Source organism: Nilaparvata lugens, chromosome 5, assembly GCF_014356525.2.
Source record: "Nilaparvata lugens isolate BPH chromosome 5, ASM1435652v1, whole genome shotgun sequence".
In the NCBI taxonomy this organism is placed as follows: Eukaryota; Metazoa; Arthropoda; class Insecta; order Hemiptera; family Delphacidae; genus Nilaparvata; species Nilaparvata lugens.
The window spans coordinates 48,093,902-48,108,233 of record NC_052508.1 but is presented as its reverse complement, the minus strand read 5'-3'; the positions used below and the strand labels follow the sequence as shown (position 1 = coordinate 48,108,233).

The window sequence follows — 14,332 nt, the reverse complement described above, 5'->3', positions numbered from 1 at the left end:
GATTTCATTTGCCTGTTGTATTTTACAATTTTATAACTTTTCTATATTTTAATTTATTTTTGTCCTATTCCCCTACCAAATTCTACTTTCTACCTTCCTTCCTTCTTCTCACCCTTTGTACTCGTCCTTCTTCTCATCTTTTCTTATTGTTCTCCTACAACTTCTCATTCTCCGACTAATCCTCTTCCTTCTGGCCCTCCTCTTCCTTCATCATCACGAATGACTCTTACTCCGTCTACATCTCTTCAAGCTTATTCTTCTCATCTTCCTCTCTCCAATCCAACCGTCACCTCGCTCACCCCCTTCTTCATCTTCCTCTCTCGCACCCTCCTAAATTAACATGGTGTCGCGTGAAGGCGCCAAACTGCCATACCTACACAAATAATATGGAACCGATTCATTGATCAGACACCGAGATACAGTTCAGGCGTTTGCCTATCGCCTATTGCCGAGATGCCGCCAAAAGTCAGATTGGGAGGCAGACCACCTTGCAGCCTGCAGCAATCCATGCTTACCGTCTCAATGAATGACCAACAGACCAACATAACACTCTTCTCCTTTTCTCTTTTTATTTTCCCATCTCCTTGATCTTCTCCATCATATGGATCACAGTTTACATTGTCTTTTTCTTCTCTCACTTTTCTACAACCTATTTCATATACTTCATCCACATCTCTCATCATCATATCATCTCATTACCCACGCACCCCTTAAAGCTCATGTGGGATCATCCCCACCAAAAAAGGTTGTCTTCAAATCCCATCTTTATTTCATACATACTTATCTCCTCCTTTTCATCCTCTTTATCTTCTTCTTACTCATCCTATTATATCTTCTGAGTATAACTTTTTCTTATAATTCTCCCTACTCATGTTTTCATCTTATATTCATGTTTTTCATAATTTTCAATTCATCTTACATGCATGTTTTTATCTTCTTTTCTTCTCATCCTTCGTTTCCTTTCATCTTTTTCTCATTCTTCTTGTTCCTTTTTCCCTATAACTACTTAATTCTTATGTTTTCCTCTCTGTTCAAGCTCTTTCCGAATTTCCCTTTTTTCCATCTTCCTATGTTTTACTTTTCATAATTTTTTTCTATTTCGCAATCTTCTTAAGAGATAACTATTTTTTCCATATTCCAAGTCGTTATGATGATCTTCCTCTCTCCCCTGTACTTTAATCCTTATCCTTTACTCGAGTTTTTCTTCTTCTCCTTTTTCGTATTCCAACCTCTGAATTCACCTCTCCATATCTTTCCTTTCCTTCTTGTCCCTCTCCACCATGTTTTCTATCTATTTTACATATTTGCTCTCGCCATCTTGATTCTTACTGTGTTCTTTGTCACCATGTCTTCCCTTCCTAGATCTGATCTTCTGTTTTCCTTCCCCTTTTTTCCATGATTTTTATTATCTTCTCCTTCCTTCACTTTTCTTCATATCTTCCTTGTTCTTATTCGTCTGATAGTATTGCTCTGACTTCCCCTTCTTCCGTTTTCCTTCCCCCATCTTTCTCCTGATTTTTATTCTCTTCTCCTTTTTTCAATTTTCTTCATATTTTGCTTCTTCTTGGCCTGCTAGTATTGCTCTGACTTATTTTCTCTCCTCTCTGATCAATCCTTTCTTCTTCAATTATTCTCATGATTGAAATGCCGACACAGAGCTCAACATGATCGAAACAATTCACAGACGACAGGGCTATCGGTACCCGGCCGACTAAATATAGGCTAGATGCGACTAGAAGGACTACAAAGTCGAAATGGACAAATCTAAAAAGGTAAATGCGTGATTTGGCACAAGTAACGAATTTGTCGAAGGATAACCAGCGATGGGGTTTCCCAACGGAAGTGCCTAATCAAACCTCCTTTGTTTATCACAGCCGGCTGTGTTGTTATACCGAAGGTAAGAAGCTATCATCATTCGACATTAATCATTATAAACTACAAACAAACTGACCGATCCGATTGAAGAATAGAAATGTTTTAAGTATCGGTAGATTTTATTGATTTACTAATTCAGCGTATGTCATCTAATCTAAGTATAGCTTACTTTTTAAGATAAAAATTAATCCTTTGTCAAAATATTAAAACTGAAACAACTACATACATTATTCTAGGTTTGAAATACTAAAAAGAACTCCATCCTTGTCAGTATTTGAAGGCGAATACTCGTGTTTTTCACTTCATCCTCTGCTCCCTCCGAGATATTTTATTGATAATCTACACTTTTTTGGTGTTTACATGAGTACAATAGTGGATTTAAGTGAAATTTTTAATATTTTTTGCGATTGTGAAGAGGATTTTTGTTTGGATTTGTATTTTAAAATCAATTAATCTGATAAATTCAAAATTCTGATAGATACATTTTTTTGGACTTGAATTTTTTGTACGAATTAAGTTATCATTTTTACATAACCTCTAGACTGTGTTTTCCAAATTAAGGTTTAGGGCAGTTTTGGCCGAATGCCTGTTGTTTTTACCTAGATTGTATTTGTATATGAACTAATAAATAAATAAATACACAGTATACTGTGTATACAGAACTTATTGTATACAGGCAAAAAGAGGTCTACATCAAGATAATATTACTGTAGTATGCTTCAGATTATACGAGTATGAAATTAATTATAGCTTGCAACACTCATATTATTGGATCCAATCTATTGATAATATATTTCTTGCTAGTATTCAACTGCCTGATTTTTATGCTGTTTCCGAGAATGAATCCCATATCGAAGCTACAGTTTTGAGGGTGGGTGATAGGAAAAAAATGGAGGAAGACTGAAAAACCAATGGAAATCTACTGAATGAACAGACCTTTTGTGAGTTTAGTAGTTACACAGTTTTAGTGGACAGTTGATGAGCTCAACTGAACTCTGACAGTTGTAAGATCCGGTTGATGAGCTCTGGAGTGTTTTGTATGAAATGTTTCCAGGATGAACTTGATTTGCATGGGATTGGAAACAGCCGCGAATTCTCACATGCACATTTGTGACTCATTTATGTAAAATCGATGGGTGGTCAATAAAAGACCCATTTTGAAGCCACTCAAGAAGTAGGAGCTGTTTGAATAAGGTGAGAAGCTGGTTAGGAATGCTCGAACATGTTAATAGTCAACGATGAGAAACAATAGTTCACATGAGTGGGTGGGCGGGTCTGTTGCCGACTGTTGACTGTAGAGCGAGAAATCGCCGCGGTAAAGTTTTTATCGCACTTATCAGCTCCCAAACAGGAGGGTGTTGTGTGTTCTCTATCCTTCTTTCTCACTCAACCAGTTTGCTATCTAACGTTCTCACTCTCTCTCGCTCATAACATCCCAGAAGCAAGAACATAAACTAAAGAGATGACCGACCACCCTCGGCTGCTGCATCCTCCCTCTCTCTTTTCTATTTTATTACTCTCCCTCCTCTTTATCATCCACTCACTTAATCACTGCTCTTCTGCTCCTTCATCCTTTCCTTATTCTATTCATTCATTCGACTTCTTCAACATCTTTCTATCTTTCTCCATCTATCTTCTTATTCTACTCTTTTTTATCATTCTTCTGCTATTTTCTCTCTCTCTTCTTCTATCTCCTCACCTCCATCTCACCTTCCTCATCATACTTCTACTCCAACTGGTTCCTTGATAATTTTTTTCTACTGTCACTTTCTCTCTTCTTCTTTTCCTTTTTTGTCGGCTTCTTCTGCTTATTTCACATTTTTATTTTTCCTTATAATTTTCATCTCCTCTTCTGTGTTCTATTTCTTCTCTTCTGCATCTCTTTGGTTTCATTATATCCTCCTCCTTCTTCTCATACTTATTATTCTATCCTCCTCATTTCTTTCTTCTTGTTTTGTCTTCTCCTTCTTCTTGGTTTTCCTCTTCCATTTCTCCCTTTCTTTTCCTTTTTTATTCTCCTCTTTCTTCATTATTTCTTGGTTTTCCTCTTCCACTTCACCCTTTCTTTTCCTTTTTTATTTTCCTTATTCTTCATTATTTCAATATTATTCTCCCTCTTCCACTTCTCCCTTTCTTTTCCTTTTTCAATATTATTTTCCTTCTTCTTCTTCTTCTCTTCTTCTTCTTCTTCTTCTTCTTCTTCTTCTTCTTCTTCTTCTCTTCTTCTTCTTCTTCTTCTTCTTCGTCTTCTACCTCTTACCTCTACGCCCTTACTTGAGCCTATCCCTATTTTTCTTCTTTCTCCCTCTTTTTTGTTTTCCTTTTCTTCCACTACTGGCTATAATAATTGGTTCATCTTCTTCTCACCTACAAAATTTATGAAGTGGTTGGTAAGGACAAATTGGGTGTCCTGGCCTGTTGTCATAAAAAGGGCAACTGGCTAAACGGTGATAAACACTGTATGACCGCCTTTTAGGTGGCAATAAGCGACCACCATGAGAGAATCACTTTTTGGGCCGCTATCATTTTAGTTGCCATTTTGATTACAGTAAGCCTATTGGCTAAGTTCGTGATTTCATCAACATGCATCACTCAACAATTTGAAGTTGGAATTATGTTATAGTTTACTACTGTAGTTTATTGCGTGTTCAAATAGTAGAAGCTCTATGTGAATGTATTTCCAAATACGAATTGAATTCATTAGCTTGATTGGTACAGAAATAGACATACATTATATTGAATTGGAATCAAAGTTGAGCTTTGAGTTAATTTATCAAAATCTTAGGGCCGTATTCATGAGCCGATATCAAAGTTCTTGAAATTGTTCATAAATACAGTCCTTATCCTTATCATTTCCACTTTAATTTATTGTTCATAAATTATTCTGTTTAAATGACTGAATACATAAAGAATACCGTAACATTAATTATATAGTTTTTTATCGTGAAATAGTTTTCTATAAAGAGCGTGAAGTTTTGGCTTAGAGTTTTCTCCAAAACTCGCTTTTGAATAACTACTGTTCTAGATTTTGTTGGTTTTAGACTACAATAATATCTATTCAATTTGAAATTTTCTTGTTTTTCTGAGCTTTGAAGAGTGTGAATTGGTTTTGAAAAGTGAAAGTGACATAACCAACATTTTGATTTGGACAGTATAGTATAAATTGAAACTGGAACAGTTTTGGGCATGAGCCTGTTGTGCCTTTGCTCATGTCAAGTATTTGTACAAAATGTGATAGATAAATAATATCTGACAGCTAGTAGTTTTTTCTAATAGCAAAAAGTGATTTAATAACAACATTGAAGAAATAAATAAATATAAACTTTGAAAAGTATACTACCTAAAGTAACCAATAATCACAGTACTGTGCTACAATTAGTGTAATATTAAAACAGAATCATGAAATAAGTAGTGTAATGTGAACTGGATACAACTCAAACAAATTCTACAAGGAAATATTTTTTTGAAGACTTGGTCAATTTTTTCGGTAGTTCCCGAACAAAATACGGTTTGACTAGAAAAGAAAGAGGTCTATTTATAAGGAAGAGAGCGAGCGAGAGAGCAATATGGTTGATTCATGAATCAATTGGCGTAGTTATTGTTATTAAACGCTCACGCCTGCCCTTAGCAAGCAAAAAGGATATCCTGTTGGAATGCAATTCCAGTTGATGTAATTACTCCTCAAAGAGACCCCGCGTGGGCCTAAAGGCCTGTAGCTCTGGCTGTTCAGGGATGTAAACGGCCACTCAAAAGCTCCAACTCACTTCCCCTCATTACAACTTAATTCAATAAACGAGTGAAACATGCTAACACGTAACGACACACTAAAATTAATTCGTAAATACAATGTAAAATCATGAGCAGAGGTAAGAGCATCGCTATAGTCAGTGATAAAACAGGATATACTTTCAAACAAATTTGTTTTTTGGTATTTTTTCCTGAGGGTAATGCCTCAATAAGCTCTCTAGGCTTGTGCGTGAGAGACTAGTGGCACTTCAGCTTTAGGTTGGTTCCGAACCAATGGGATGTGATTTTTAAACTCAGATTCAAGTTGCGGATGAATTCTTTCAGCGGAGTTGTCTCAATCTATTTGTACATGCTGTAACTTTGAAATGATTTTTGAAAGAATATATTGGATTAATAATTATCTTGATATTTTTGACAAGAGGGAAAGAATGTGATTTCAATTTTCCGAATTCAAAAATCAGAGGCTGTTGTATTTTAGCATTTTATATTAGTGGTATTTAGTTTTTTATATTCTCGGGAGATATAGAAGATAATACGGGAGTCTGCCTGATTTAAAAAGGCAAGAGCTGCTTACTAGAACATGTCAAAGATTTGTAAGATGCGTAATGTGGACCTTGATTTGAAAATTAGACTCCTCCGATGTTACATAATTTCCACCTTATTATGATAGAGTAGTCGCGGACCCTAACTAAAGCAACAGCAAAGAAATTGAAAGAATTTGAAATGTGGACCTATAGAAGAATCCTGAAAATATTGTGAATGGATATTAAACAACAGAGTTCTTTAAAAGCCCGATAAGAAGACTGAGATAATGTACACAGTTAGAAGAAGAAAATTTTAGTATCTAGGACTCATCATAAGGAATGAAACTAAATCCAAGTTGCTGAAATTGTGTACTGTAAGGGAAAGTTCTTGGCAGGAAAGGCTTTAGTCGGAGGCGTATATCTTGACTAAAGAATTTGAGAACGTGGTTTGGAATGTCCGTCCCCGAACTCTTCAGAGCAGCTGTCAGCAAGATCATCATTGCTAGAATGATTGCCAACATCAATGATTGGTACCAGAAAAAGAGCAAGAAATATTGTAGTTGTGTTCAGTTCACGATGTGGTTCACTCCTGTTTACAGACAACATTTTCTTTCAAGTAGTACTGAATTTGATGAACATCTTTGCTTCTTCTTTCGTATTAAATTGTTACGTCATTTCTATGGGATATCCCAATCTTCGAGATTCATTCCACTAAATCTATACATCTACTTCAAGCAAATCCCAGGAATCATTGTTATAAATCTTGAGGGTGAATGTGCTATTTCTTTTCTACTAGGTTGGATTTCCAATTTCTTGGACAAATTTATAATGAAATTTTCATTATTCACATCATCCTAGTATTATTTTCTATTGATATATTCTTATTAGTGTATAATATTTTCTTAAAGAATCAAACTTCAACCCTTACAGTTTTCTTTTCGTAGACGTAGACACTACATGTTTCGTGTATTACCAATTGAGTAACCCTGGAGAATACATAAGTTATTGAATTTTATTAATGAGTGTTATGGGTAATGTCACAAGCACTAATTGCAAGTAGCTGAATATAATTGCTTCATGCGATGTGGATCGCAGTTGACATGGGAAATCACACCTTCAAAAGAGTAGTTTACTTTGGAGCAATAAAGGGTGTTTATTTTAAAAGATGATTACTTTGTGAGCTTAATGAGAAATCCTATTTGAATGATGATTTGAAAATACTTGAGGAGGTTTTTGAAATAGGCTGTGACTGTTAGTGTAAATTGTTATATGTAAAAGTTTTAAACTGGGAAAAAATATGTACCAGGCTAACATGAATGATAAGTTTACAGTATGAACAGAGATGTTGCTGAATTTCTCCATATTGAAGTGAAATGAAAACAGTTCCACATAGTAGACATTACTATTATTATTATTATTATTATTATTATTTTGTGAGGAGCCTTTTTCTTCCTACCAGGTATGAGTTGATGAGAGCAATGGTCTGTCTGACAGTAACATCAATGAGAAATTGAATCTCTCCCCATAAAATTTCGATACACCTCAAAGGCAACGTTAGTGGACAGAAGTCTACTAACTTTGCCCCAAAGGTAAGAACAGACCGAGTAAGTCGCGATGTAGATTTCGTCTTTGATCGATACCACAAATCAGCTCTTATTGATACAAACTTTTGAATGTGCTGAATGGATGTCGAAATGTAACCGAACTGTTCATATCCATTCTTAACAAATGTTGTTTTATATGAGTCTATCTATTTCATTGGAATGTATTAGCTTATCAAGCATCTCTTTCAACAAGTCGTAGATAGAAAACATGTTTTTATTCATAAACTTTAGTATAATTGTTGTGGGGAAGATTAATACTAGTAGCATAGACGCATGGAGAGATACAATATGAATATCAATAAAATAATCGGTCGACCAAATTCGGAGTGGGTGCGACGGAGCTAACAGCTTAAGCAATCCAAACGTTATACACAAGATGAAAATTGTTACTTTATATAATATTGTGATAAAAAAATAAATACATGAAAATTAGCCAACTGATTAGTAGACTTAACAACATTACAATTTAATCAACAATCAACTCACGCAGACACTCTTTTTATCGGAAGCACTCAAAATTCATTAATATTAAGGTTGCTACTACAATAGTCTACTATTGAATTATACACGTGAAAACATATTGGGCAAACAAATTTATACAACCATAGAGGAATATGAGAATAATTCACTAACACTTCATTTTAGATTCCACTATCAGCGGTAGTTTATCATGGTACGCAGTAAATGAGTAATAAATCCAGTCCAGCGAATTTACACTTTTATACACTAATCACGGGTCACGTAATCACTGATTATGGCCACACTGATCACCGATCAGTTGGTGTGTACAATACACTTGACTGTTGACTGGCAGAATGTGCGCCTACCCAACAGCCGAAGGGAAGCGACTTATTAAGGGACAGGATGCCATTAAACTATAGTGCACCATCAAGCTGTAGAGGCCTACGTGCTCTAGCTCTATCTATTCTTGCTTTCTTCCTATGTAAAACCATGTTTCTTTTTTTATTGAAAATTATCCCTATAAATCATCGCGATAAGCTATGAAGAATAGCTATGTTTAGCTCTCATTTCCCAAAAATCAAATCGATAGAGCTAATATAGAAATAGTAAATTTCATTAATTCGCATTATCTTTTGTGTTTTGTTTGCTTCGACGTTTTCTGTCCAACGTAAGCCTTTAACATAGGTTACTGGAGAGGACATGCCACATTGCAATTTCCGTATAGGTTCTTTTACTCCAGAAACAGAAGAATATCCTAGTAGAAATATATCCAACTCTGGTAATATATTACTAGGCCTAAATAACTATTACTAATATATACTAGCTCCAGAAATATTACTATTAGTAATCCTAGTAGTATTCTTCTTTCTATGTTTTACACCTTCCATTTAGAGCCGCAACCAGTGGAGACTAGACTTATTAGACTAAAATGTATTCATATTCTTGACAAATCATTTCGAAAGCCCGTATTTCTATTATGTATATCCTATGTTCAAGTCCCCCTAATTTCTCAAGTCGTCATGTACTTTCAATTTTTTTCGTTTCTCTCAAGATTATGAAATAAAAAAATAAATTTACCAAAATATGTATAATTCATTATCAGCTAATCTCTTTCAGATTTAATTGAAAAACTACTCATATTAAATGAAAAAGAATAAGAAATTGTCAAATATATCTAAATCTAGTAATATTACTAGGCCTAAATAACTATCACTGATATATTATGGCTCCAGAAATATATTACTGATCTAGTGGTATTCTTTTGTATTTTTTTTTAAAGGAAAAACTACTCACCAGAAGGCAAACGGACTTCCTTTCTCTCCTCCTCATCATCTCCCTCATCCTCAGTCTCAGTGACATTTTCTTGAGGAACTTGTTGCGAGGTGCTAGGAACAGCTGAAGGAACTTGGAATTGAGGTTGGCACCTGGATGGTTCGGGCGTGAGATCGGGAGATGTGAGGATACTGTGGGCGGCCGAACCAGAACTATCTGTTAGAATGGTCAGTTCCGATGAAAGATTGGCGAGGTTGTCCATTTCTACATCATGAGGAGGAACACTAACCAATGCATGAGATCTAAATTGGTCCCATAAATTAGATTCCGTATTAATTTCATCAAGTAAATTCACACTAGTTCCACTATGTTCGGAAACGCCCATCTCACTAGTATATCCACTCTCTTCGGAAACACCTCTCACTATAGTCATAGTTCCTCCACAATCCAATGTTTTCCTCCTAGCCGTAACCATTGTTTCTCCTCTTACACTACGAGGACTACCTTGAGTTGACAAGTTATCTGCAACTGTGCTATAGTCTTTTACGAAATTCTTGTGCGCTGAAGCTTTACCTTGATCTGTGTTGAAGTTTTTCACAAAATTACTATCTCCGAGATTGTTGTTATTGCACAGGAAACTCGCACACTCGGAACTAGTGCTAGGTGATGACAGTCTGTCATTAGTGTTTTCACGGGAGCTATTTTCACCAATTGTTTCATTTGGCATAAAACCACTGTCATACATTCCATTTTCCAACGTAAAACCATTGTGATACATGTCATTTTCCGACCAAAAACCACCACAAAACATTTTGTCCCAAAAGGGGTGATTTCCCATTCTATCACTATGAATTTATACTTTGTCCACAATTATTCGAAATTGATGTGAGAGTCAATTGAAGAAAATTTGCTGCAATTTTAAATAATTAGGTGTTGGGGTTCTATAGTGGAGTTTGATTCAGTGTCCGAATATAATTTATTGTGTTAGAATAAGTTTCAGATCGAGAATATAGTACCGTATATCAGAATGTATAATATTTTGGTACAATTATGATGAAGCGTATTCCTATCATTCAGTCAATAAGCTTTTAAATGGGGTATTTATTGGGTAGTGGGGGAAGAAGATACCCAATAAGAGACAAAGTATGCAATTATTGTTGATCATACTATGGCAGTTAAAAATTGAAAATAAAGAAGTGGGCACAGTCTGTTGACCCAATGGAATAGAAATGAATTCTATATAAAGGGTGACAAAAATGAGGCTACAAACCAATGATTATTTTAGTTTGAAGTTTAAATTTATAATTTATTGAAACTTTATATTTTCATGCTCCTATTCTTATCTTGATTTCAATTCATGTAATCATTTCAATGACAATATCATTGAAAAAATACGTATTATTCTGGTTCTTAAAGTTTCAATTTTATTCATAATAACATGGTTTTATTGAATGTATCCTGTCATCATATCATCGTAACTTTCGTCATCAATGAGTTTGGATCTGAATCAGGACCAATGTATCATCCCTATCAAATTACTCCATGTTTATGAACACATGTTCATATTTTATTGAAAGTCTCCGATCCTCACTCTGAATCAAACTCACCCTATTTTGTAATAGTTAATAATATGCAACAAGAACCAGATTCTCAATAATCGAATAAAAGCTACAAGAAAGAATACAAAAACACACTTTCACACCTTGTTTACACGTTGACTCATTCGCACTCAACATTTCCGCCTAACATCAAATGGGAAACTTCCCCATATTGGTCAACAGCTGGCAAGGTCACAACAACAAAATTGTCTCCATAAAATAACAATTAGAACTAATCACGTGTTATATCCGGTAGGGGAATCGAAGACGAAAACCTAACCTCAAAAGGGTAAAATGTCTCGAAGAAAGCAATGTTCGGTTCGGAATCGCGGAGCTGCAGGATAAGACTGAGAGCAAGAAGTCGGGAGAGTCCGCAACCAGCCAGAGCCAGGTAACCTGCACTACAGGTGATGACTAGTCTCCAATTCCTGGATTTCGGCGTGATGCTGCTCCTTTTCTTCATTCTCTCCTTCCCCCTTCGCCTACAAATACGACAAAGAGCACAACTATCGCTGAAAATATCATACACACACAGAAGGTCTCCTCAGTCGTATTAGTTCAACTGGATGTGATGGTTGGTGCTCAATTATTTTCGTTTTGGTGGTGGGGATTGTTGGAGTATTTATTATTATTAGCGTAGTTTATGAAACAAGTTTTGTTTTATGAAACACGTTAGGTTCGAAATCTTGCTGGTGGGAGTGTTGAAAGTCTAACCACCAAAATGGAGGTTGTATTCCGGAAAGTGGTGGGGATTTAAGGAGGTCCTTTTTTTAGGTTTTTTACGTGATGTAAGTGGTGAAGTATGAGAAAATAGTACGAGGTTATATAATATTTTTTTCAACTAAGTAAATAAATATAATAAAACAATACGTCTACTATAAATGGTAAAAATGGTGAAATAAAACAAAACAATCTTATAAAAACGGCATACAGGAGCGTCTTCATAGAGCTAGAACGTTTTAATAAGTGGATTAACTCTACAGATGAGAGTGAGTATGTAAAAAATACATTTATTTGTTGCGGAAAGAATATTGGTTAGTGTAACGAGGAGAGTTTCAGTTCTGAACTACAAGTTTGATTAATTTGACATTCTCAATTCCCCCAGTCGACTATTCCATAATTTTATTCTAATTTAATAGATTCATGAAGAATGAAATCATGTAAGGCCTATTTCAATAGGAAGTATGTTTATTGTCAAAGAGTATAATTCAGTCCACTTTAATCACTAAAATAGGCTTAGTAGTGATTGAAGATGCTTAATTCTCTCATTTTCGCGTATTGCATCTGGGTCAAACGACCACTCATCTTTTCATTAGGGGAAGAAATGTATTTAAAAAGTTTCTCAATTCAAGTGAACACTGCAAGGCATAATTGAATGTAGTTACTAAATTGGCTGAATGTTTAATATACATCTTTCGAATTCAATTGTCATTCTTGTAGTTTCATTTTCGAAAGAAACCTGATCGCTCTCAGGGACCAATACTGGAAGGATTTACATTCATATTAACTGCGTCAACATCACAAATGTGAGCAATCATAGTCCAGACATATGCCATGGAAATAACAAATACGCTAATATCGTGAAGTTGAATAAAATTTGAGGTTTTTCTCCTCTAAACTCGTTCACCTTTGACAAGTACAGAAAACGTGCTCATTTGGTTAGAGTGGAAACACGGAGAAGGGAAGCAGCGAAGGTAGCTTCAAGATTAAGAGTGTTGCATTCAAAGCACATAATTTGACACGCTCAAGCTTGAAGCTACCTTCACCGCTCCAATATGTTTCCACCCTATCTCAATAAAACAATATAAGATTGAATCTAATTTGGTTTTCCAGAATGACAAAATTAAATAATATGATTGAGAATTCAGGTTTATGTAATTTCGAAAAAATTGTCAGGTATTAAGCGTTCTATTTCAAATATACTGTTTCAGTCCGTTTAGATTTGATTTGAACGTTGTTTTGAACTTTGTAGCATATAAAGGCAACAGCGTAAGAAAAAGGTATTTCTTTATTTCCTCAAGGATTTTAGAAGAATCCTTGTAGACCAGTGGTTCGAGATAACCTCACAGTAAGGCGTTACAGTAAATCTTGGGAACGAGATCGAGCACAGAGAGTGTAGAAAGTTACATGATCGAGTCTGCTAATGCCAATGCAGATGGTTTCTTGGGCGAATGTTCACGCAAAACATTCGTTGACACGCATGCGATTGATTTATGGTGTGTCCTGTAAGAATCACATTTGTCTTACTGCTAACAAAACCATCTCGATATTCTGATATCAGTCTGAAGTAAACTGTTAAGCCAGGCACACACACAGATTTTGGGTCGTTCGATTTTTTGTGGTCCTTATGAAATTAATTAGATTAAACGAAACTTGGCAAACACATGAACACATCATGTAATAGAATTTTTAATCTAATAGGATCTATAAGGGCAGAAAAATCGTCCAAGAATCGATGTATGTGTATCTAGACTTCGGTGAAATTTCCCAGAGTGACTCATCCCCTTGAGACGATTAATATTTATCATTAGATCTCACAAAACCAGTAGTTTTTTCTGGAAGCAATGAACATTAGAAAGCATCAGTTGGATTATTGTGACTCAAAAATACGAATATAAAGACAGGTTCCATTATTCTGAGAGTCTGAGATAGACTTGATATAAAACTTTCAAACTTCGTACACACATTCACATCGGAAATTGTAAATGTTTGGGCTCTCAATTTCCCGAAAAATAAACGTCCAAAAACGAAGATACTGATTCTGCGGTGTTTGAATTCCTGAAGCGTTTTCACGAACGAATAAGCCAGAAAAATTAAAATTTCATTGACACTTGAAGACGTTCAGTTATTTCCAGATTTTGGAATTCTCGACAACTGCCAAGATGAAACACAAGTGAGCGAAGCAATTCACGGAGTGAGCTTTCCAGTGAGACAAAAGTATAATTGAATAATACCCTTGTGTATAATTTTGTATAGTATTAATAGAATGAATAATCCAATTTATCCGTGAATATTGATGATTTCTGGTAATGATATAAAATCTATTCAATACGTTCCAGAGTAAGATGCTCTTGGAATGAATTTTCCCAACAATTAAAAATGTTGAAGACATTATGATTATGATACTAGACGCTCACTAGTATTATAGCAAATCTACAAATCTAGTTTACAAATTTAGATTTGTGAAACTGATTCACAACAGATATTATTCTATTTTTAGTAATGAATTTAGATTCCTATTCTTTTTAGG

The 14,332-nt window shown here is 35.1% G+C and overlaps 1 protein-coding gene across 2 annotated transcripts in view; it reads right to left on the bottom strand.

Moving 5' to 3' along the window:
• LOC111052226 (transcriptional regulator ERG homolog) overlaps positions 1 to 11,425 on the bottom strand; it is a 65,018-nt gene extending 53,593 nt beyond the window's left edge. The window contains exon 1 of one of the 2 annotated variants that reach the window (XM_039428485.1): positions 9,506 to 11,425. In XM_039428485.1, coding sequence (XP_039284419.1) covers positions 9,506 to 10,322 — 817 coding nt within the window. In that variant the 5' untranslated portion in view covers positions 10,323 to 11,425. Of the gene's footprint in view, positions 1 to 8,383; positions 8,569 to 9,505 lie in introns of those variants that run through there. The other variant, XM_039428487.1, reaches the window with a different exon arrangement.
• Positions 11,426 to 14,332: the final 2,907 nt, after the last annotated feature.